Source organism: Naegleria gruberi, assembly GCF_000004985.1.
Source record: "Naegleria gruberi genomic scaffold NAEGRscaffold_52, whole genome shotgun sequence".
Classification (NCBI taxonomy): Eukaryota; Heterolobosea; class Eutetramitea; order Acrasida; family Naegleriidae; genus Naegleria; species Naegleria gruberi.
Window position 1 is genome coordinate 114367 of NW_003163275.1, and position 24547 is coordinate 138913.

The 24547-nt window shown below is 33.4% G+C and overlaps 11 protein-coding genes and 1 non-coding gene across 12 annotated transcripts; 5 read left to right on the forward strand and 7 right to left on the reverse strand.

Moving 5' to 3' along the window:
* Positions 1–178: 178 nt before the first annotated feature.
* NAEGRDRAFT_52097 (uncharacterized protein) lies at positions 179–2224 on the reverse strand (the record flags this gene model as incomplete). The annotated part of the gene is made up of 1 exon (XM_002672611.1): positions 179–2224. One exon carries the CDS (start codon positions 2222–2224, stop codon positions 179–181), a length of 2046 nt encoding a protein of 681 aa, XP_002672657.1.
* Positions 2225–2851: 627 nt separating this feature from the next.
* Positions 2852–3724, forward strand: NAEGRDRAFT_52098 (uncharacterized protein; the record flags this gene model as incomplete). Its single annotated transcript, XM_002672542.1, has 1 exon — positions 2852–3724. One exon carries the CDS (start codon positions 2852–2854, stop codon positions 3722–3724), a length of 873 nt encoding a protein of 290 aa, XP_002672588.1.
* A 234-nt stretch (positions 3725–3958) lies between these two features.
* On the forward strand, positions 3959–4666 carry NAEGRDRAFT_72265 (uncharacterized protein; the record flags this gene model as incomplete). The annotated part of the gene is made up of 2 exons (XM_002672543.1): positions 3959–4265; positions 4356–4666. The coding sequence occupies 2 exons, from the start codon at positions 3959–3961 to the stop codon at positions 4664–4666; spliced, it is 618 nt and encodes a 205-aa protein (XP_002672589.1).
* A 181-nt stretch (positions 4667–4847) lies between these two features.
* NAEGRDRAFT_81164 (aimless RasGEF-like protein) lies at positions 4848–7393 on the forward strand. Its single transcript, XM_002672544.1, has one exon. The coding sequence runs from the start codon at positions 5002–5004 to the stop codon at positions 7330–7332; it is 2331 nt and encodes a 776-aa protein (XP_002672590.1). The 5' UTR covers positions 4848–5001; the 3' UTR covers positions 7333–7393.
* A 77-nt stretch (positions 7394–7470) lies between these two features.
* Positions 7471–7543, reverse strand: NAEGRDRAFT_t578. The gene has a single exon. It is a non-coding gene; the product is annotated as a tRNA-Arg (tRNA).
* Positions 7544–7707: 164 nt separating this feature from the next.
* Positions 7708–8580, forward strand: NAEGRDRAFT_72267 (uncharacterized protein; the record flags this gene model as incomplete). Its single annotated transcript, XM_002672545.1, has 1 exon — positions 7708–8580. One exon carries the CDS (start codon positions 7708–7710, stop codon positions 8578–8580), a length of 873 nt encoding a protein of 290 aa, XP_002672591.1.
* Positions 8581–8629: 49 nt separating this feature from the next.
* Positions 8630–9586, forward strand: NAEGRDRAFT_72268 (uncharacterized protein; the record flags this gene model as incomplete). Its single annotated transcript, XM_002672546.1, has 1 exon — positions 8630–9586. The coding sequence occupies one exon, from the start codon at positions 8630–8632 to the stop codon at positions 9584–9586; it is 957 nt and encodes a 318-aa protein (XP_002672592.1).
* Positions 9587–10280: 694 nt separating this feature from the next.
* NAEGRDRAFT_72269 (uncharacterized protein) lies at positions 10281–11064 on the reverse strand (the record flags this gene model as incomplete). The annotated part of the gene is made up of 2 exons (XM_002672612.1): positions 10281–10343; positions 10366–11064. The coding sequence occupies 2 exons, from the start codon at positions 11062–11064 to the stop codon at positions 10281–10283; spliced, it is 762 nt and encodes a 253-aa protein (XP_002672658.1).
* NAEGRDRAFT_81165 (TLDc domain-containing protein) lies at positions 11064–13482 on the reverse strand (the record flags this gene model as incomplete). Its single annotated transcript, XM_002672613.1, has 1 exon — positions 11064–13482. The coding sequence occupies one exon, from the start codon at positions 13480–13482 to the stop codon at positions 11164–11166; it is 2319 nt and encodes a 772-aa protein (XP_002672659.1). The 3' UTR covers positions 11064–11163.
* Positions 13483–14864: 1382 nt separating this feature from the next.
* On the reverse strand, positions 14865–16907 carry NAEGRDRAFT_52102 (uncharacterized protein; the record flags this gene model as incomplete). The annotated part of the gene is made up of 1 exon (XM_002672614.1): positions 14865–16907. One exon carries the CDS (start codon positions 16905–16907, stop codon positions 14865–14867), a length of 2043 nt encoding a protein of 680 aa, XP_002672660.1.
* A 91-nt stretch (positions 16908–16998) lies between these two features.
* On the reverse strand, positions 16999–18951 carry NAEGRDRAFT_72272 (uncharacterized protein; the record flags this gene model as incomplete). Its single annotated transcript, XM_002672615.1, has 1 exon — positions 16999–18951. One exon carries the CDS (start codon positions 18949–18951, stop codon positions 16999–17001), a length of 1953 nt encoding a protein of 650 aa, XP_002672661.1.
* Positions 18952–19461: 510 nt separating this feature from the next.
* NAEGRDRAFT_72273 (uncharacterized protein) lies at positions 19462–23897 on the reverse strand (the record flags this gene model as incomplete). The annotated part of the gene is made up of 4 exons (XM_002672616.1): positions 19462–22542; positions 22586–22909; positions 22958–23415; positions 23456–23897. The coding sequence occupies 4 exons, from the start codon at positions 23895–23897 to the stop codon at positions 19462–19464; spliced, it is 4305 nt and encodes a 1434-aa protein (XP_002672662.1).
* Between the last annotated feature and the right edge of the window lie 650 nt (positions 23898–24547).

Sequence of the window (24547 nt, forward strand, 5' to 3'; positions counted from 1 at the left end):
GATCTGGTCTTGGTCACCACGAGGTGAAATTGTTAAACCAATTAACCCTGCAGAAGACGAAGAAAAAAATACTGGAAAACCAGCTGGAGGTTGTGGATGTTAATATAACCACATAATAAGCATTAATCAATGTTTAGTTTCACTAACTTATATGTAAATAATCAGTAAATTAGAAAGTTTATTCCTCATCTATTTCATCATCAAAATAAGGAACATCTAGCCCTAAATGTTGTAAAAGAACTGAGGTTGGTCCATATTCTGATCCTTGAGCTTGTAAGGATCTGAGAAGATTCTTCATCACATTAGCATCTGTAATTTCCGATCTTTGTTGAGTGTCACCGAATTGATATAATTCATCATCCATTTTTTGCATTAGGTCTTCCATTTCTGGATCAATTGTTTCTTCGTCTTCCCAATCGTCATCATCATTTTCGTTATCGTCAATGTCCTCATCTTCGTCTACTTCCTCTTCTATGTTAAACTTTTCTATCAACTCCTCAATAGGATATTTCCCAAATGTTTCCTTAAGAAAATTGTCTAAACGAGATTGATCGTTTGGTGCAGTTGATGATGAGGATATGAATGACCAATCATCCTTACTTGTCTTATGTTTTGATTTGGTTTTTACACCTCCAATATTTGATTCTTCCTCCTCAATAAATGATTTCACTTTATCCATCATATCTTTGGCTTTCTTTTCTATATCTTGTTCTCCTTCTCCACTTTCTGAAAATCCCTTCTGAGAGAAATACTTCTCCATCTCTTCATTGGCAGAGTCAAGCCAATCATCAGTGTCAACTATTAACTTTCTCTGTTTGATTTCTTTCATTGACAAGGTAGAACCTTCCATTAAAGCTTGCTCAATGAAATAACAATTTGCTGTCTTTCCAAACTCATCATAGTATGTTTTTGATTTGGTCACAAGATTATTGAACTTATCAGTGCCACTCATTTCCAAACCAAAGTATCCATGATCGTAGAGATGATCCACATAATCTTCAAAGGAATCAAAAATATCGATTGGTTTTTCCGCATGATAGTACATTTCCAGTCCACATAATATCTTGAACCCAAGTTCGTATGCTTTTTCTTGTTTGTCTGTTCTCTTATTGCTAGGTCTGTAGATTGAAGCAAGTTTTGGAACATCATTCACGTCTATTCTACTCGATATTAATTGTACATATTGACATCTATTTACATTGACAGAATAGTATGTGAAATAATCTCTTAGTGAACCATTATCTGATGATGGCTCAGTTGGTAAAAATCTCGAAAATGATTTTAGGAATTTCTCAGTGACAGTGTTTTTACGTGTCAAGTAATAAATACACTTGGATACAATCTGAGGGTGCTTATCGAGAAGTCTAATCACATCTAAAGGAAGGTAACAAGCTATTTTTTGAGAACCAAACTCTACTGCTTCCTTTGGGAATGAAGAAAGTCGAGTTGAAATGCAATTTTGAATAGAGTCTTCACTTTGACAGTATTTGGATTCTCTGAAAACCATTTCTACTGCCTTGTGGATATTTTGTATTGGTTTGCTAATTGGAAATACTTCATAATATGAATAGGAAGGAGTTTCTGGCTGGTCAGGCAGAATATGTAATTTTCCATTATAAATAAAAACTCTATTGGTTGTCAATTCGGGTTCGTCATTCATCCATTCTGCAATGTAATCAGCTGCTTCAATTAGAAGGAATTCACCATCTTGGTCAGAAATTTGTACCACTACTTGATCTTTGAAATTCTTAGAGAGCTCAACAAGAAGATAGGTAATGAACCATTCATCAATGTTGGTCTCTGAAAAATTAACTCTTCCACAAATGTATGGATAAACAGGTTGATTATTTCTGAGAAACATTTCCTCGGTGCAATCTTCTAATTGCTCTGGAGGAGAAACAAATGTAATATTGAACATATCACCTTGCCAAACATAATTTTCGGGAATTCTTTCTTTGAGGAAGTTATGAATCTCGCATGATTTCTCAAAGAATAATTCTTCATTAAAATCTTCAATCGTTTTTGTTTCATCCTTAAATCTTGATGTCAATTCTGGTTGTACAATAAATATTCTATATGATACAAAGTCATGTGTAAAGTTTTCAGAATTTTTCTGGAACAGATTCTTCAATACTTGGTCAATTGGTAGATTTGGATCATAGCAAAACGAATCCTTATTATTCTTAGACTTGGTCTTTTTCTTATTTGTTTTAGGTTTTCTCATTTGAATAAGTTTTTAATAGTTAAAATGTAGAAATAGGTAAAAAGTGACAATAATCTCGAGTATGGAAATATATATTTCAATCTAATAATATCCAATAAAGTTAAAATAGTATTTTCTCTATTATTCGTATTGGTTTTAATTTGTTTTTCCAAAGCGTCTTTAAATCTTAAAGTATGATAATCAATTCTATCCTGTTCAAACCAATTCGAAACCTTATTTATCTCCTCCAAAGCAGTCTGAGTGGTAACAAATTTACGATAGGTATTATTCTTTCTAAATTCCGAATCAGCACCTGATGATTTAATTAGTGATGAGTCGTTTGTAAATTCAATATTGGCCATAAAATCCAATGTAATTAATCCGATGATGATGATTGATTTTAAAACAACAACAGCAACACCAATAAATAGCCTTTGATGATTTTTTTTGAATTTTTTAAATAAACATTTTTGTTTTTTAATATTGAACATGAACTAATTTCATCTTGAAGGAGATGTTTCGGAATGACAATAAATGTTAAATAAACACAAAGGACATTATTTTCTAAATATTAAATTAAATAAATAATTTAAATATTAAAATTAAAAAAAAATGAGCAAAATCGTCAAGAATCTAAGTTTGGGAACGATGGTTTTCCTGGTTGGAGGTCTGGGAGCCACTATGTGGATGCAAAACAAGAGATTTGAATCGGAGAGTAAGATGAAAGACCTTACCTCTCCTCAGCAGATACAAAAAATTTCCGAGTCTCTTTCACCTTCTGATTTTACTAATTATCCAATTGGACAAATAATACCACTTGATGAGGATTCAAAACTTGTTAGATTTGTACTTTCAAAGCAAGGAGAGCCATTGAGATTAAATTTAAACAAGACAATTTCTAAAGTAAATATTTTGGATCCGAGAAATAATGATGAGAATAGCACAAAATATGTACAAGAGTTTTATCCGATTAATGCATGTGATACTGTTGGATTTTTGGATATTTTGGTGAGCAAGAAGGAACAACCAGATTTATTTAAATCAAAAACAGGAATGAGTTTTGGAATTCAAGGACCTTTTGAATCGGAATTTCAATATGATAAAAAGGAAAATAAGAGTCCATCAATTACATTGGTAGCTCAGGATGTGGAACATGGAATTTCTCCATCTTTTCAATTAATGTCTGAAATTTTGGTCAACTCCCAAGGAAATAAGAGTAATCAACCAAAGATTCATCTCTATTATATTGTATCAAAATCAAATTATCTCTTGAGACAAAGTTTGGATGATTTAAAGATTCCATTCCAAGGAAAATTAGAAGTAACCACCATCATGAATAAGGGTGATAAGAAACCATGGGAAGCTCTCTCAGAAAATCTTCACAATATCGAAAAACTCAGACAAAACTCCACCTCAGGATGTCCAATCATTATCTGTGGAACCAAAGATTTTGAATCCAACATGAAATCCCACCTCTCCAAACATGATATTTCTTCCATTACTCTCCAAAAAGATCAATAATCCACAAAATTTCAAAATATATATCGAATTACTAGGATAAAATCAAATAAACCAATACAATGAAACTCAGCATTTTGACCCTTTTCAAAACCATTTCAATTCACTTGTATTGTCTTCTAAATTAGAACCTGAAATGTCTATTCAAATTTCTTTTTATTTTTGAAAATTAAAAAACAATATCGCATCTTACTCCGAGTGTAATATATTTTCTATCCATCACAACACAGCAACAATATGAGTACGATAAGTAACGAGAGTAGTGATGATCTACCAAAATTTGTACTATATGGAAATCGTTTCTATCGTTCGATTGGGATTTCTGTGGATGATTTAGATCCCGAAGGAGCTTTATATACCTATTTATTTAGTTTTGAAGAGGATGATGAAAATTCGCATCAACACAATACACTTGAATCATCAACAACTTCGGATCCATTATTGAATGCTACGGCAAATTCTACAAATGCCAATACAGATGTTACCACATTACGAAATGATGAAGAAAGTGAGGAGGATGATGTTGATGAAGATATGTCTGCTGGTACGTGGAGAATTAATAATTATTATAAAATTATGAAACACTTTATGATGATGATAATGCGGATTTAATTTAATGAATTTATTCGAAAAGGAGGTGGAGCAGAATTAAGTTCTCATCAAACTCCTAATATTATACAACCTCCAAAGAGAGATGGACATGAATTTGATATGCTACAATCAATTTATCAAGTTACAGGCCAATTATTAGCAAGTGCTGAAGAGAGAAGAGTAATTATTACCTATGTCTTGTGGTTTATTAATTTATCTTTGAAAAACGAAGAATCAGAAAGAAAAAAGATTGCCAGCTCAATTAAGAGGACTGAATTGGAACAAAATTTGATTGATATTGGTTTTAAGGAACAATCATCAATTTACAAACATGTTAAACATATTTATGAATAATTTGTTTAACAATTTTGTGTAATTGATTCTGTAAATATTTCTATTGTATTAGTTCTTGGCAACATTGATTCTTTTTTCAATATTGTTCGATTATCAGCCTTGACTGTAGCCCAATGGTTTTTACACCTGTCAACAATCCAAAATTATAATAAAAAATGGTAATTCATCAACCACAAGACTCCGCTCAGCAGCAACAGCAACAACAAGAATTAAATTTAAAAACCGTCAAAGTACCTATCGAAGTACAAAAACCACTCCTCTCTTCCTCTATTCTAAACTCTGAAGATTCCAATGATCCACAAACTGTTCTCACTGAACAAATTGTTCAACAATTGATGGACTATAGAGAGGAAGCTATCGCCAAGGGATACCTAACTCTGAATATTCCCTTGCCACCAAATTTAAATTCCTCAACTTCTAATTTCACAACCGACTCACAAACTCTGAAACAATTTATGAGTGAGACGAATCCTAAAGTTGAGAAATGTAAACCACAACATCAAGATAAACTTCACAATCATGAATTGAAGAGAGTTACTAAACATATACAGGGACAAGTTGAAAAATCACTGATTAGTCAGTCGGAAGTTTCAAATCCATTGATGGATAGAGAACAGTGGTTGGCTCGTGCATTGAAGAGAAATCCAACTGCTTTGGCTTTGATGGAAAGAATGCGTCCTCTCAGTAAACACCCTTCTAATTGTACTGCTCTGACTCAAGTTCCAAGCGTTGGTGGTGGTCTGAGAGCTAGTTCAAGTTTTAGAAAGAAGGCCTCTTCATCATCTGGAAATTTGACCGATCAAAATTCTCCAAGAATTTCCACAAATTTACAAAGAAATGGAAGTGATCATAATATTGGCGGAAGTGTGAATATGACTTTATTAAATTCAATGAATGAGAGTGGATCAAGAGATTCTGTTAGTAATTTAATTTCATCCACAACTTCAATTTCTGGTGGAAGTACCACAAATTTATTGAAATTGATGGATATGGCAGGAAATGCAACTGATAGTGCTGGTGTTTTGAACGAAGAAGGAAAGAAGAGTATTTTGGATTATTCTAGCATTTTGGGTACTGTTGAAAATAGAGAAGTTCTCTCACGTGAAGCTCTTCTCCAATTGATCTATCAACATTTTGCTCAACGTGGACTTTATAAGACTATTCAAACTATGGAAGAAGAAACAGGTATCAGATATAACGGCTTCAGATCAGAAAAGAATGCCAATAAGGATACACTCGTTACTACACTCCTCAGTCTTGGTATTAAAGATATTGAAAAGCCATACGCAATGCCACAATCAGATTTGGTCGATTTGGAAGCTGATGTAGAGATTCAAACTTCAAGTATTTATCATCACTTTGATGAAGATTACGTTGATGACATGAAGAAACCATTGTGGGCTGAAATTAGTCATGCAGAGGAAGATGCAGAATATGTGGATGGTCATGACTTGAGAGGTGCTACATTGAACAAACTTATTGAAAAATTGACAAGTACAAGTGCTGATGGTAAATTCATTCAGTGCTTCCTTGTCACTTATCGTTCTTTCACAGTTCCTGAAATTTTACTTCAAAAGCTTTGTCAAAGATATAGAGTTCCAAAATCTATTCCAGAAAGCGAAAAGGTACAAATTCAATTGAGAACTGGTGTTATTTTCAACAAGTGGATTGAAGAATACTTTTCCTTGGATTGGAACGAAAACATGATTCGTGATTTTATTGTTTTCATTGAAGATTTCCTCTTGAAATATAGAAAGTTGGCCAAGATGGGTGAAAAACTCAAACAAAAACTCGCTCAAAAATTGGCCTCCAGAAACAGAGAAACTGCCTTGGTTTTCAGTGAACAATCCCAAGCACCTGACGTACCAAGAAATGTCTTTTCACCAAAGCTTTCCATTTGGGACATTAAGGAAGAAGAATTGGCCAAACAAATTACATTCATGGATCACAACTTGTATCGTAACATTGAAGCTCACGAATTGTTGAATTGCTCTTGGTCTAAACCAAAACTCAGACATCGTTCCAAGCACGTTTTACTCAGTAGTGAATTTTTCAACAAACTTTCCAATTGGTTCTCATGTCAAATTATTACCGAAGATTCATTGAGAGAAAGAAAGGCCAAATTGACCAAACTCATGAAAATTGCTGTAGCCATGTTCAGACTCAATAACTTTAATTCATTGATGGCCCTCAACTCTGTCTACTCAAGTTCAGGTGTCTTCCGTTTGAAGTATGCCATAGGTGAAATCGACGAAGGAACCAAGAAGGACTTTACTGATGCCATTGCTGTCATGTCCAACGATTCAAGCTCCAAGAGATACCGTACCTACATTAAGCAAGAAGCTAAACCACCTTTGAATATTTATTTGGGTATTTATTTGACCGATTTGACCATGATTGAAGATGGTAATCCAGATGTGATCAAACATCCAAAGACTCAAAGAAGTTTAATTAACTGGAAGAAGAGACAATTGGTTGCCAATACTATTTCTGAAGTTATGCAGTACAAGAATCCACCTTACAATATTCAACAAGTGCACCAAATTCAAGAATTACTCAAGAATACTTTCGAAAATCATGAAATGGTTGAAGAAAAGAAACTCTTTGAAAAATCACTCATTACCGAACCAAGAAGTGTTCAAAGAAAAGAAGATTTGAAACAATAAGGCTCTGTAACTTATTTTCCAATGAATTGTACCATATAATAAACCTTTAGTTTCGTATTAATCTGTATGTAATATTGAAATGGAAAATTATTTGAAATGCTTTTAGCAGATTAAGGATAGCAAAAAATTAGTAAAATTTATACCCTGTGGGACTCGAACCCACAACCCCCGGCTCCGTAGGCCGATGCTCTTCCAATTGAGCCAAGGGTACTTTCTTTGAAGTGATATCATTATTCTTTTTATCATTTCCCTTTTTTGTACAGCTAAGGTTCAAGTTTAATAATGCAGTATTAATAATTGTGGGATTTGAACATTATCCTTAGTGCTTTGAGTTATTAATAACCGTACCAAATTGTATTACACCTCGGAAAAAAAATGTCCAAAAACCAATTCGATTTGTTGGGAGATGATTCGCTAGTTAAAGATTACGAAAAACACAGAATCATTAATGAAAGAAATCAACCACTACTCTTCCGATCACTAAAAGAAAAAGAAAAATCGAAAAAGCGAACCAAAAGAGCTGAATTTGAACTAATATATGATATTGAGTATTTGTGGTTTATAGTATTGGAGTTTCTTCCTTTGAGAGATTTATTAAGATGCTCCGTAGTGAATAAATTCACATGTGGATTGATTCATTCCTATAATTGTTATGGAGAAATATTGAAAAGAGATTTCTTTAATAACAATGAAAATGATAAGAAAGAGATGGGAAAAATTGTAAAGAATATCGATAATACTGGAGTTTTTGCTTACTTGATTCAGGATTTTATTGGAAAAGCCAAGTTAACTCCTCAAAAATTACAAACAATTAAGAATACTATTATGCAAGAACCAGACTCTAAAATGAAGAGAATATTTGGAAAGATTTATTTGGCCATTGAGGAGGAGATTGAAAGTGTACAAGAAGAGGCAGAGCTATTGAAGCAACATGTTAGAAGCTTCTTGATTGAAAAGCTTTCTAAAAAGAAGACTGAAAATATGAAAACTAAGGTTAAGGAATGTGCTCACAACCATTGTGCAATTTCTCAAATCAGTTTACCTCCATTTACATTCAGACTCGAGTGCTTGGATTGTAAAGTGGCTGCAAGTACCAACTTTAGGCCAGAAAATGTTTTCAGAAAGGAAGTTCGATCAAGACTATGTAGATACCGAGTTCTGGACACATCAACCAAATTTGACAAGTATGTCTTGAATACTACTTCACATTCTTTTGAATTTGATCCAGATACTGTGTATAATTGCTAAGATAATGAATGGGATTAAATAATTCAATTTATTTCTTTATAAAACAAAAATGCACAAGCAAATACCTTCACCATCCTCAACTTTGATCAAACTTGATAAATTCTCAGATACTGATGATTGGCCAGTACAAGTTTCGGAATGGACTTGTCCAAGTTGTTCTCATCAAAATCAAAAATCATACAAGTGTTGTGAAAATTGTTCTTTCCAATCATCTCAATTCTTTTTCAATAACAGAGGAGCACACTTTAAATCGGAGAAGAAGATTGACAAGTTTTATCAAGTTTTTAAAAAGAAAAAGGTTTTCCTACCTGTAGTCCACGTTTGGGATGTTGCTCATGCTCTAAAGAATGCAAAATTACTCTACGATCATCACGTAGATGGTCTCTTTCTCATCAATAATAATTGCTCGGCTGACATCTTGATCGATGCTATTAAAAGTGTTAGAAGGGAATTTCCAGACAAGTGGCTTGGTATTAATATTTTGGGTATTTCTATTAGGGAATTATTTCTGAAGATTGCTGATTTGGATTTTGATGGATTGTGGTTGGATAGTGCCATGATTACTGAGGAGAGTGAATTCCAGAATATTGCAGAATTCATTCAGGATCAATTGGGGAGTATGAATTTCAAAGGATTGTACTTTGGTGGAATTGCATTTAAATATCAGAGGACTGTTATCAAAGATTTGAAAAAAGTAATTGATATTGCTAGCAGCTATGTGGATGTTATTCTCACATCAGGTGAAGCAACTGGAATGCAAATTAAGGAGGAAAAACTGAAAAAGTTTACAGAGCTAGTCAAATGTAATCCTTTAGGAATAGCTTCTGGTGTGACGAATAAGAATTTGATCACATCAATTAAACATGCAGATGTGTTCATTGTTGGTACATATATTGAGCACTACGTAACAGGAGATATTGTTGAGGAGAAGCTGGAAGAAATGTTAAAACTATTTCAAATGTACAATGAAATGCTAGAGAAGAGGAAGCAAGATGATATTCAGTAAGGAATAAATTAAATCTTTTTTAGTTTGACAGTAAATGAATTATTGGCAGAGCTGGTAATTGTTCTTATGGAGTGACCTTGTAATTCCTCAGATTCTCCATATTGTGCTACACTCGAGGAAGAAAATTGGAAAATTTGACCACCACTTCCTTGTGATGAGAGAGGTGTGGGTATTTCTCTTCCTTGATACTCGTTCAATCTTCCAGTTTCATCCTTGAAATCTTTCACTGAGCAAATAAAATCTGGATTCATCTTGCTTACCGATTCACATACATCCAAAAAACTGTGTGGGAGGATGTATCCGCCACTGACCTCCAGTGAGTAAGGTTTGTTATTGCCATTCTCGTTATTTGTTCTTGGGAATAATTTACATTTTTTCAAGGTGGAATTAATGAAAATATGTGGACTGATTATTTGAGGAACATCATAATCTAAAAATCTCAAATGATAATTTCCCAAAAAGTCAATTAGTGAGTGAAGATTGCTTCGTCCAATAATAACCAAGTACCTATACTGATTGCTGATTTCCTCTGGTCTGGATGCCAACATGACGTTATCTGCCTCAGTTCTCATCTCTGGCTTATTCACAGAATGTTCACTAAATTCAATGTCCTCAGCTTTCAATCTACTAATTAAATCCGAACTTGGCTGAGAGACGATACACCTTTTGGCTTTTGATGAAAAGGCAGATTCGTTTAAAAAGATGAAGGAACTTTTCTGGCCATAATCTGGAAGGAGGTAAAAGTAAGGGCATAGACCTTCAATGAAGGATGTGAAAACTGAAATTAATGCCTCACACCAACAATTATACCTCTCATTTAAAAACTCGATATCTAATCTTTGTAAATTCTTATCAAAAGTCTCATAAACATCTGACAAATTTTCCAAATTTTCTCTGTTATAGTTAGGTAATTCTCTTATTTTGGAATACATAGAGTGAGGTAAAAGAGATGAAGGATAAATATGATAGAGAAGGCCTTTGAAGAATTCACTTGAGGTTTGCGGTTCTTGATGAATTGGTGAAGGAGTCATTGGACTCTGACTAAAACTTTGTGAAAATCTCGTATTCGTTACAACATTACTAGTAGAGTTACCAGTTACAAAACTGGACAATCCCACAACTTTAGAATTTCCACTAATATTATTCGTCCAAATAAAATTCGCCGATGACTTGAAAGTTATAAATGTTTTCAAAGTATAATCAATAGGAATATTCTTGATCAATTTAACATCCAATTCTCTTTCCTGATTGGCAATCTTTTTCTTATTCGCTACTGCTGATGGCTTTCCCAAAAGAGCAAATCCTTGAAAGAGTTTCTTTTTCTGCTCTTCGGAAACTTGTCTCTTGGTAGCACCCACTCCGAGATTTAATAATTTATTGTCAGCCTCCGTCAGCTTTGGCTTCTTGCTTTCGGTGGTAGATGAGGAATCGGCAGAAGACGAGTGATGATCATTTTCAGAAGGGGAGGATCTTTTCATTTTTTTTTGAATTTGTTTTTTATTAAATTTTGGCGCCAAATTTGAGTTATTCAACAGTTATTTGTTAATATCTCAAAGTGTTTAAATAGTATTTGACAATTATTGTGTAATTTGGAATACTTCAATTTCTAAAACTCTAAAATTAGCACATCCAGCCAAATATTTCGAAATAGACTTTGAACTATAATTGCCCGTATCTGGAAGGTAATACGTGTGTCCAAATTTCGAATAAGAATTGAGATTTTCATTGCAATTATCAGCAATGCAAAAGTCATTTCCACCTCCAAATATTGGTAAATAAGAAGCTTTTGCAGAAATAGCAAATCTGTGTTGACCTGGCTTGATATTGAACTTGTTAAAAATATATACCATTCCATTGCTAGTCACTTTTTGAAATATTTTAAAGATGAAAGCTGAAGTATCAGAGACGTATTCTACACCAGTGTTAGCCCAACTTTGCATTGTGAATCCTCCAAAAATATGTCCAAAATCTGACTGAATAATTGTAAGAGTAGGTCCCTTATTATCACAAAGTTCATGGAATTTTGATGCCTTGAAACCATCTCTTGAACCTCTGTAGAGTAGAGTGGGCTTAATACGAGATTTGGTATGAACATTAATCTCATTGAACATTCTAGAATTTGGAATAATATTTGAGTTGAAAAAAATGTTCTTGAATTTTTCAGAATTACAATCAAAGGTATCATTATCGGCATTGAAAATGGCTTGTTCGAAATTGGAATTGGCAAAATCACACATTCTCAATTTACATGTGGAAAAGTTGCACTTTTTCAAGTTCGAGTCAAGAAATTTGCACTTGTCGAATAGCAAGTTCTTGAATTGATAATTTTCAAAGTTAATGGAATGGAAGGAACATTCGGTGAAGGTAATGTCATACAATTGAGATTCGGGAAATACGAATTCTCTATCGAAAGAGCATCTCCAAAATTCCACACATATGATTTCACAATTTTCAAATTTGGTTTGGAAGGAACAATCTGAAAATCCAATATTCAACAATTTGCAGTCCTTAAACTTGTTGTTTTTCAAGTTTTCTAAATGACAATTTTCAAATGTGAAATCTGAAAATATGCATTCAGTAAAGCAATACGCCAAATTTAAATTGGTTTCGAATAGAGATCCAATCTGACTGTGTTTGACTTCTATACCTTGAATTGTAAGAGAGTTAAGTAAATCAGGGGAAATTTTGGAAAGATTAATTTGACACTTTTTCAATGTACTTCCCTTAATTGTATTCGAAAAATCGAAATGTCTCATGTCCATATCAGAAAATGTGCATACATTGAGAGTACATTCTTTGCATTGCAAACTCTTTACACCAGTAAAGAACGATCCATCAAGAGTACAATTCACAAACCTGCAACTTTCAATATTATTTGATTGATTGAATTGAAGTTGAACTCGACATGAAATCATTTTAGCACCTGCAAAGTTTGCCTTATCAATCAAACAATTCTCAAATCTCACATTTCTAAATGTAGTTTTGGAAAAGTCACAATTAATGAAATCATAATGATAGGAGAATGTAATTAATGCAATTTCCATTCCACTGAATTTCATATTTCTAAAGTATTTGGAATTCATGTGATTGTTAAATAATTGACCAAGTGTACTATTGATTGGAATTTTCTTCAATTCCTTCCAATAATTCTTCAACTTGAAAACCTTACAAGCAGAAATCAATTGTTGCTTCAAAGTTGGTGATAAATCACTACTTGCAATGATATTGCCAAACTTGAACCATTCCAATAGGTGCTTGAATACTGTTGGATCACAATCAACAAAGAAGGAACCATTCTTTTCGGTAAAGATATTGGTTCTTTCACCTTTCAATAATTTGATGAATAGATTGGTTTCGTCCTCTCTTTTTGTGGAGGTGAAATATTTCTTATTGGTCATTATTAGTTGACCACCAATATTGAAATATATTGGATCCAGTTCCATTTCGTCATCATCGTCATCTTCAAACTCATCTTCGGATTGTTCTTCTTCAACTTGTTTCTTTTCTGCCTCCTCAACTGCTTCTTTTTGCTTTCGTTCAATTTCTTCCAAAATTGTCTTCCTTGTTGAACATTCTTCCAAATGTTCTAGAATTCTCCCTCTAGCTTCTTCTTTATTGCAATAACTACAAACTACCATCAGCTTGTCAATGTAGTTTTTAATGTTTTTCGGAGCAGGTTTAGTTTGAAAATTGGCATCATGACATTTAGGACAAGTTGAAAGGGACTTGGCACATGCTAAACAAAACATATTTTCACAAATAGTATGGAAAACAGGATCAGACAATGGCAGAGAACAGGAAGAACACAGCCACTCTTCTTCTACCTTCTCCACAAACGAAAAATCGAGTATTGTCGCATGAGATTGTGGTGTCACCTGCTGCTTCACTGTCAACATTTTTTTTTCAAGGAACAATTTCCATAAAAGGGTGGTTTGACTGTGATTGATTATATTGGTTACGATTCAATAATGGAAGGTTTAACTTTAAATACCATTATTGTAAAATATTGTAAAATATGTTAACAACCGAAATACTCGTACTATTATCCAAAGAAAACCTTAATATTTCAAATAAAGTTGTCGGTAAGAGCTCCGATTATGGAATTTTATGGTATGAAATCATTAAGGTGATTTTTCATAAAAGGTTTTGCATAGAATAGCCCCTATATTGAGAGCAAACAACGTACACTCCTCAACTTCTCAGATTTTCCACTCTGGGTTGATTCTTTACTTTTGATTGATTTGTAAAATATCCGAGTAAGATGGTTTTGAATAATGGTTCCAAAAACTCTACAAAGCATCTTATGTAGCTTCCATTAAGCCAGAAGCAAGTTGTTGTGTGCAGAACAACACTGTATCAACACGCAAAACTCACCTTGCTCAAATTATTACTGAGAAAAAAAAGAACAAACCTATTTAACCTTATAAACTCAACAGTGCCTAATTTCCCATCTGCTTGGAGTGAATTGTGGGGTGCCATCTGTAAAAGATTCTTAGAGGATAACGAAAATGTATTCTTCATCGTCATCACTGCCAGATTTTAAAAAGTCGAACAAATCATCATGCTTATCAACTGGTCAATGTGAAACCCAACTGATTCATTGTTCATCTTCTTGGTCCACCATTCTCACATCCTGTAACAATAGCCACAAGAGTCTCCAACAACAATTCCCACCATGTAAAAATACTACTACTCATTCACCAGAAAAACAGCAGCAATTACCATCAATGCACCAAAATGCAGCATTCAACAATCAACAAACACTTCCTGGATCTTCCATCTACTTTCAAAAAGACACAACACCAATGAAAAGATTGCCATCATTTCAATCCCTTCTCTTTAATATCAGTTTGGACTCTCAGGGATTTCCTGAATCGCTTCCTTCCCTTAATTCTTCTATTTTGAATAATATCTCTCCTCATGTAGACGCAACATGTACAGACACAACCTATTCAAATAAGGACCTTACATGTGAAATTAGTTCATCATCAACATCATCACTTGAACGTGATACTGTAGTAGTGAGAGAGGTCCTCCCAACGTATAATTGGATCAATTTCCTCATTATTTATAAATCCCATATGGGAGTTAAATTTTGTGATGTAATCTGTGGTAATGTGTTGTGGCATTTTTTTGTAATATGTATAGAACAAGAGTAATTACAAATTTACTAAATCGGAATAGTCTTTCTAATTTAATAAATACATCCCTTTATTTTTGTAATATGTGATTCTTCAAGTCCATATATAAAAGGGAGAAAGGCACCATTTGTGAAAACTCAATACGAATTAATATCAATGTTTATTGCAAGATTTTCATCTTGTTGTGAATTGGAATGTAGGCAGAGTGATATTTCTCTCATTCTCTCATTGAATTTTTCAATAAATTGCTCCTTATCTATTGCTTTAGTGAAATAGACTGAATTATTCGAGTTATTATTGTGCTCTCCATAAAATTCATCGACGAGAGGATTTACTTTACATGCCCTTTCTAAAAATGATGGTCTGTTATTATTCCAACGATTTTTCCTATAGAGGAAATGTGTAAATCTTGTGTATAATTGAAAATTCTCTTTCTTTTCCAGAATTTTCAGACAAGTTTCCTCATCCAAATCAGAACAATCATTAAATGCCAGGTAAGCAGATGGATTTTTGAATAGATATATTTTCTTAATTTCACGTGGAATCGAGTTGCAATAAAGGTAGAGATTGTGTTTCGTAACACATTCTTCTAGAAATTCTAGGTCAGCAAAGATTGGATGTGTTGATAAGTCACTGATCAAAAATAAACACTTTGGGGATACCTTGATCAAATCACAATCTAATTTCAAAGTTTCACTAGCAAATGAAAATGATTGAAAATCCTGCTCAACCGCTTTCATCACTACTTCCTTGTCGTTCCAAAAATGTCTAAGGTATTGTAGTGAGCTACCAAATTTCCCAACACATCTCAATGCAAAATTCTTATTTTGCTTAATCTCATGAGATGAATGAATAATCAAGTGAAATAGCCCTCCTGGAGTGACGCAATAATCAATCAGTAATGTTACTTGTTCTAAGTTTGATCTTATTTCTATGGAAGCATATCTAAAGAGTTGAGGATTCAACCTCATGCATCCCTTAATCATTTCAAAATCATTTTGACAGCTTTCATCGAAATATTTAGATGGTTTTTTCAGTTTGGACATCATTTCTCTAATTAAATTTCTGTCTGTTGAATAGAGTCTTAATGCCTCTTCTATTGATTCATTTGGGGCTAACAGCATTACATCCTTGTCCAGTCTGTATTCAGAATCTAAGGGAATCAATAAATAGTTTTTTGGATTATAGTTGATTAAACTAATTACAAAATCTTTAGATGGAATATCAAATTTGATATTCTCTTCTAGCAATCTTGAATAAAAATACATGTCACTCCTCAAATTAGATCCAATATATTGGAGAGTATCTGTAGATTTCTTAACAGCCTCAAGTGCCCAAACAGACATATTCCTCAAATTTTCCGTTGCAAATTGATATGCATTTACATTATTAGAAAGGGCTATTTCTACAAAGGACCATTCGTTTCTTAATTTCCCTGAAGCAAATCTCAAATTCATTCCATCAAACTCAATAAATTCTTTCATAAATTCTTGGTTTCCTCTCAATGAATAACTAGCCCTAGATAAATCCACCTGTTCATATTGATTTGCATTAATCAAACAACCATACATTTCCATAAAATCCTCATCGTTAAGAATAATATCCTTTGTTCGTTCTTCCTCCAATCTGTCATATCTTTCCAATACTATAGCTCCATATTTTGATGAGAGAATTTCACGCTTTTCACTCTCATCCAAATTCTCAAAATTATCAAGGAATTTTCTCGATACTTTCTCCATCAATTCAATTTCCTTTGTAAAAGAAATTGCTGAAAGTTTCGCAAACAGAGTAAAATTATTTTCCACAATTTTGTAAATTAATTCTTCATCCTTCACATTCAAAGGATAGATTCTAAATTTTTGCAACATTCTTTTTGCAAATTCTACATCATTGGCAGCCACTATCGGATACGGATTGATAAAGTTCAAACCAAGGTGACTCGTAATTATTTCATAAATTCTCGCATCACAAATAAATTCAATCGGAGTGAGTTTACTAATTGGAGCATAATTTCTCATGAATTGCAATTGATCTTGGAGAGAACTTTCATAGGTGGCTGCTCCTTTTTGTTGATTGAAAAACCTTCTTGTGAGCAAGGTGTGAAAATAATTATTGGGCTCAAAATCTAACACAGTAAAAACAATCGACATTTTTTTTGATATTGAAATTAATTTATTCATGGTGAGATTGATCGTGGAATGGTTTCGATCAATAGAGATGACAGTTCCATAAATTGAGTTTAAAAAAATACCATTCCAGGAATATATTTCTTTAAAAGCTATTGTAAAATAAATATTCTGATCTATTTGTCATTTGGCTAATATTACTCATCAAGTTAACACCGTAATCAGTCATGTCATTATTAGAAACATCAAAGATATTATAATGTCTCAAACTTTCCACATTCTCTGAGAAGACCTCAGCTCCTCTATCACAGATATTGTTATCATACAATACAAGGATGGAAAGATTTGGCAAACCACTCTTGCTCACAATGTATTGTGCTGATATTGCTGTAATGGTGTTACCACAACAAAACAATGAGACTAAATTATTAAGATAAATGCTGGAACAAAGCAGTTGAATGCAATCATCATCAATAATATTCTTGAAATTTTGAATTTCCTGAGAGTTACCCAAATTAAGGTAGGCCAATTTTGACATGGTCTTACAGGATGTCAAGTACTTCACTCCATCTATTCCAATACCATTATTTTCCACATCCAAACTTCTTAGGTTGCAACAGTTTGTACATATATTGTAAAGGCCCTCATTTCCAATGTTATTGTCACATAATATCAATTGGCTCATGTTTCTCAAGATGGTGCTATTAAAAATAGATGGAAAGCCAGTTAGTGAGCAGGAGAACATTTTCAATTTTCTCAATTTCTTCAATGATTCGGATTTGAATAAAGAACTCATCATTTCCAATGTTATTACAGAACAGTCATTCACTTCAATTTCTTCAAGATTTCCCAATACCTTACTCGTACCAATTTTTTCAAATAGTTCATTATCTATGAGTGTAAATATTTGGAGAGACTTGGTTGTTCTAAAAAAATTATGGGAGAAGGAGTGTATTGAATGAATACCAAATTTAGGACAGTAGGCTTGAATCTTCTCCAAATCATCTAAACAATCTAGCCCGTTAGGATAATATGAAAACAATAATTCCATGCCCTTCTCCTTACTAGTATTGAGTGCTTTAACAGAAGAATTCAATGAATGAAACCAATTATTTCCCAATAACGAGAATAGTTTCAAATTTTCAAACTTATCAATTAATAATTGACATGTTTCGTGTGCTATAAAATTTGATTCCAAAATTAGCTCCTCTAAATTTCTCAATGTAAAGCAATCATTTAAAACTAGAAAGTCTTGGCCAAGACGATTTTTGCTCAAGTTCAAATATTTCAGATTTGAAAGCTTATTCAAAAGTGGGATAATGTCATATTTTTTCAATGAACATTGAATAAGTGATAAGCTTGTGATAGTATTGTTCTCTACACAAGCATTGCAATAATCTTCTATCCGTTTGTATTCTGTATCCTCAAATAACAATCTTTCTAATTTGCAAATTAGTGTAGAGGTTTGAGAAATCTCAGTAACACTTGAACCATTACCCAAACTCGCACTGAAATCTCTCAAATTATTAAAAGCAGAATGATAAAATATATTATCCAAAGTTTTCGTTGTAATTCTATTACTTCTGACATCCAATTTTGTAAGATTTTGCAAATTCTTGCACGATGTAAGTAATTCCATCATGTCATCATTTAGAGAACAATTCATTAATTCCAAACTTTCAAAAGTCAATGTCAGTTTTTCATCGCTTAACAAACAATTTAAATTCTGCCAATCCAACACCACATAATTCAAACACAAATGTCTCAAGCTTTGCAATCTGCTTGTCAACGTTTCAAAATGACAATAATCTATACAATTAAATGACAAATTCAACATTTTAACTTTCTTGAAAATCAACCACTCATCCATCCTATTACCAATCAAATCATAAGCTCCTCCGTCACCATCATCATAACATAAGAAATTATTTTCGTCTTTATATAAATTACCAGAAAAATCAAATTTCCATTCCAATCGTTCAGTGATGATTTTGTAAAATTGTGATGAAATAGAAACATAGGATTTCAAGGTTTCCGGTGAGATGAATGTAAAAATTGAATAAATGACATCATCAGGAAGGTATGTTTGGTCTTTCATTTTTTTGAAACTTTTCGAGCTTGATATCTTGAGTTTAAAATCTATTTTAAATTTAAATTCTAAATATTTGGGTTTCCCAGTTTCTTGTTGTAAAGGGATAATAAATGGTGAAATATTACTCACCCATCAACCAATCAGTGACTAAGTGAAGCACTGACAAAACCAAATAACCTTAAGAACCACAGCTCATTTCAACAAGTCCAAAACCAATCAAAAAAACAAAGACACAACAATTAAACTGAACAATGGCCAAGTGTGACTGGTGTAGTTTCAATGCTTCAACTTTGGGTTCAATCTCTTGTAAGAATGGTTGCTCTCACAAGGTTTGTCCTGGATGTAAGAGTTCTCCTTCTGGAAAGGTTGGATTGAAATGTCCAACATGTGGTAAACCAGCTGGTTGGTAATTGAATCTGATGATCAATATGACAAGAATTGTAAATAAAGTTTCTTCTTTATCTAAACTGTTGGAAAGTATTTTAAATAGTTTTGTAAAAAATTGTGGAGTGATATTTAGGCCTTAGTAGCACATTTTGTTCCTTTCCATCCCTCATTACACGAACACTTTCCATCAGTAATGCAAATTCCATGTTTCGAACAAACCAATGGATTCGAAGCTCCATAACCAAAACAAACGAATTCTGTCGTTTCACATTCATTTCCAATTCTTCCTAGAGGACAAGCACATGTATCTGGACTAGTACAATTACCAACTCCACTACAAACTAATCCACTTACAATTTTTCCATAACAAATTGGTAAGGAACATTGAGTAGCTCCATAACCAGAGTTACATAGACAAGTATCAGGAGATATGCATTGACCTCGATTGGTACAATTCAGGGAACAGATTGGAGTGTTACAAGTTTCACCAATCCATCCTTGGTTGCATTGACATGTGAAAGGAGCTGTACAGTTGCCATTACCATTGCAAGATTGAGCACAGAATGGTGGTTCGTAAATTCGTTGATGGAGAGCATCAATATCTGGATCAGAAACTGAATCACCACAAACAGATTGAAAACCTGAAATGTCAGAAGGTAAAATTGGACTTGATGTCAAGTTGGCATCTGTCATTTGGGCATATGATTCAGTAATGAAACGAACATCATCCATAATAAACTCTCTATAATCCAATGTGATGTCATCAACTGGTTTTTGCATAAAGGTTACTCTTTGAATTGAGTTCAAACCTGTTTGATTTGTGAAAGGAATGTCACTAACTGGAATTCTGACACGAGTTACTCTTGTGTGATCAATCTTGAAATGTTGAATATACTTTGGATCAATGTAAATTGCTGGAATATCAGTGAATGCAGTATTCTTAATTTCAGAAAAGAAAATATTCAAATTTAATTGACCTTCAGAAATGGATTGGATAAAGAATTCGAAATATCTAAATTTAGAAAGGTCAATTAATTGAACAGGGCCTCCTTTAGTATAACTTTTAGTAATCTGAACTTTACCCATTCCCATTCCAAATCTAATACTTGTACTTCCACAAATTGCTGCGGTTGAGTAATCTTTCTGAGCTAGTGGAACATCTTGTTTGGCTACAGTTTGTAAAACCCATCCAGTTTGAGTTGAGATATCAGTCGATTCACTGTAGAACTTGAACATGTCATCAGAAGAAATAGCTCCACATGGTTGACTGGCAGAAATTGAAATAGGAAGTGAACATCTTGGTGTACCAAATTGAGTAATACCATTGTTACAAAATAATTGGGCTCTCAAATGACCATTTGGATTAGTACTTGTTCTCAACAAGACGAAAACTTCTCCCTTCAAAAGTGAGATAATTTCATCATATGAAAAATCCATTGAAAATCTTGAAACTGAATAAGGACTTGGATAAATTGATGGTTCTTGTAAAAATCTGACAATTTCACCAATTTTACCAATTCCAACTTGAATTTGAGTTGCTAAATGAGATAGATCATGATAAACTGTAAAATCAACTGTTCTCTTATTTGCTAATAAGCCAGCAAGAACTTTACCGTTTCCTCCAGCATTGATCATGCTTGAGCTTACTTGGCAAGGTTGTAAAATTCCAGAGAATCTTTCTTCAAGAGTTACCTTTTTGATTCTATCAATGCTTGCGGTTGGGAAATCCCAATTATAGACTTGACAATTATTATTTGGACATGTGGCAGTGATTGAAAACTTGGTGGAATAACCAGTATATAGAGAATATTCATCATAATATTCAGCAAAGGCAGTTCTTCCACCAGTGTTCTTAAAATGCAAGAATAAATGTTCAGTTTGATTTTCATAGAAATAAGAATTTGGGTTGACCATTAAATCGTCAATAGAATTGACACGAGGCAATGCTCTCTGACTCATTGATGCTGTTTCATATCTGATATCGAGAACGGCAGTTCTTGGATATTGAACAGCTAATACAATCCAATCATTATTTGCAATCGATCTCAAATAATATTGCAAGTCATTTGGAGTTCCAATATTTAAGGCCCATCTCAATACATAAACATTCTTCAAAACTAAATTAGAATCCATCCAGAAACCTCTTGTTCCCATATTCCATCCATGTACTTGATCATATTTACCAGGATTAGAAGTATCGTGAATGAAAAGTCTTGGCATTTTAACAGTCAACTTGTTAAGGTTGGGATCACTTCCAAGAGGTGAACTAGTTGAGAAACCTGCATAATTGACAAGAGTTAAAGCACCGTAACCTTCTTTAAAGACAGGACAATTATAACTATTCCAATCTGGTTGAGCATTACAACCTGGAACAGTCAAGAAAGAATTATTAGAAACTGACCATCCCCCTCCGGTGAATCCTGTCTTACTTCCATCAGTATCCAAAACAGTCATACCTCTATTACCATCTGTAGGTGCTTCCAAGTAGAATGCACTGTTTGAATTTACAAAAGTCAAATTTCTCAATCTTCCTCCAGTTTCGTATTTGAAATTAGCATTTGACAAGTTTGTAATAGCTCCTGCCTTTCTATACGAATTGGACTTGTAATTTCTAAATACGGTATTTCTTACGTAGGAAGGTCCTCCATTATCATAAAACTCATATGCCTTAAACTCCTCAGTGTTAGAGAAGAAACCAGGATAGGAACGTGAAACATCAATGCCAGCTCTGTAAGTCTCGCCTACATTATCACTTTCCGCCTCAAATACTGAATCTTCCACAACACTTGGTTCACCAGCGACATCAATACCAATTCTAGAGTCACCAACAAACATATTTCTCAAAGTAATTGTGTCTGCTCTCAACCACAAAGCCCACTTTCTAATTTTGAAAGCAACAAAGTTTTCAATAATGCTTTCAACGATGGGTTTACTTTTTGAGCCACGAACTGGATAAGGAGGTTCTACAGGAACCCAGGTGTCATTTTCAGGAAATCCATTGACATCTACAAAGTCATCAATGTGAAGACCGACATGATTAGCAGAGTGAACAACGTTATTCTTGAATGAACCAAGTGGAAGCATTCTAGGTCTAATCAATGTGGTATTGGCATATTTATCTTGAACTAGACCGATAGCATACTCTGGAAGTGAAAACCAATAGCCAAATTTACCACCAATAGCTCTGTTTCCCTCAAAATAATTCATTGCCTTTTGTTGTGTAAGAATTGTGTAAAATTAAGGAATTACTTACATTGGTAATCCAGAAAACTGATACATCGTTATCTGTAGGTATTATTTGAAGCGGGTCTGAATCGATAATTGGTAAAACTTTAGCTCCCAAATTATTTTTGAACAAGTTGTACATTTCTGATCCATTTTCCAAGAAAAAGGCATGTCCATTGATATTATAACAAACATTATTCTCAATTTGAATATAATTTGAATCATGAACAGTGATACATCTTTGATAAGAATTATAAATACTGTTATCCTTTAGAATAAAAGGTTTGACAGTAGAGTTCAATGCCTTATCTCCTAATAAGTGAAAGTGAATTGAATAACGTCCCATTAAACCCTTTAAAATATAATTGTTAATCATTATAATTCAATAGAATAAACTCACCTTTTGTCCCATTCGTCTCAATTCCACACCAACCATTTCGAATTGTTCAACAAGACGAATGATAACATGACCACCAAATGAAGAAGAAGCACTGGATACATCCCCTTCAAACACAATATTCCTATTGAGTTTGGCAACTTCTCCTCTTGTAACTCCACTTGCATAGTGAGTGAACAAGAGTGTTTGGTTGACTATAAAAGTAGTCGAGTTAATAATTGAAACAATGGTTCTTTCCTCACTCTGATCAGGAAATGGAACACCAACTCGCCAAGTTGGAAGGGTGACTTTAGTTTTATCTAGAAGTTCTCCGTAATCTGTCGAGGTCAATAAGATGGAATCGCCAACTTTCCAATTGGTTGGAGAACGAGTCTTGATAATGGTTGTTCCTTTGACGGCACTTTCAGCCAATTCTACCCAAGATAAACCATCAACAGAACCAACGATTTGAATGAAAGAACCTGAACAAGATGTAAAATTCATTCAAATGTCAAAACTTACCTGACATGGCAGCAAGACCTTTGGCTCCACCACTACTTCCATCAAATGGATCAATTCCAATAATATTGGAAGCAGTTCTATTTCCATAGAAAGTAACCACAATTTTACCAGTAATTGGACAACTAGAGCTGCCAGCAATCAATTTACCTCCCTTGTCAACTCTAATAAATTGGAGAGTCAAATTTAAATTGACATTGTTAAATATCAAGCTTGCATTTTGTTGGACAATAATTCCATACAACAAAACACCAGGTGACTTATCCAAAAGCGTATTTTGTGAAATGGTAATGGTAGAATTGACCTTGTTCCAATCAGCAATCGAAGAAAACATTTTCAAGCCAGATTGTTGATGTGGACATTGACCAACTACCATCTTTACATTTCCAGCTACTAAAAACAAGATAGTTATTAGTAGAATAGTTTGTAAGAAACGGTTTAACATTTTTTTTTGATAATCTTTGAGTTGACTGTCTCAGTTCAATGTGACTAGATTGAAATTGTTCCACAATGAAAAATAACAAGCACTTTCTAGTATGAACTTGTCCAGAACTTGAAAGAATTAGTACCTGCCATATCAGATATTCTGTATTTGTTAAAATCTTTGATAAGCCAAATCTTTTGAACTCCAAAACTGAACTCATCAACAAGCATTGTGAACATTTGCAATATTACAATTAACTAATTTACAATTCTGTACAGAGTTTCAACACCGAACTCAAGTGAATATTTTGTATCAGAGAGCAGTTTCCTTCAAGTTAGATAGAACTTGGATACATTCGAGGAGCTTTACAAAATAGAAATGCTCTCAACTGTGAGAAGTATTTTTCAATAGGAGATAGAATTACTTTCATTGTGTAGATGAATCTTGGCTGATGTTCTCCCTTTGCTTGTAGCATGATGAAGGTTGGTATTTGGCAGGGTGATATCATGTTTGTTGTTTTTTTGTTGAAAATTTAACGGTCAGAACAGGCAATTTTCAGCGGTTTTTTTGTTAGAGAGAAATTGCAGGACTGTCTACTGAAGAAAATCAACATTTATGAGTTTATGTTTTTTATTAACAAACTTTGAATTTTCTCAAATAAATTGGTTAGA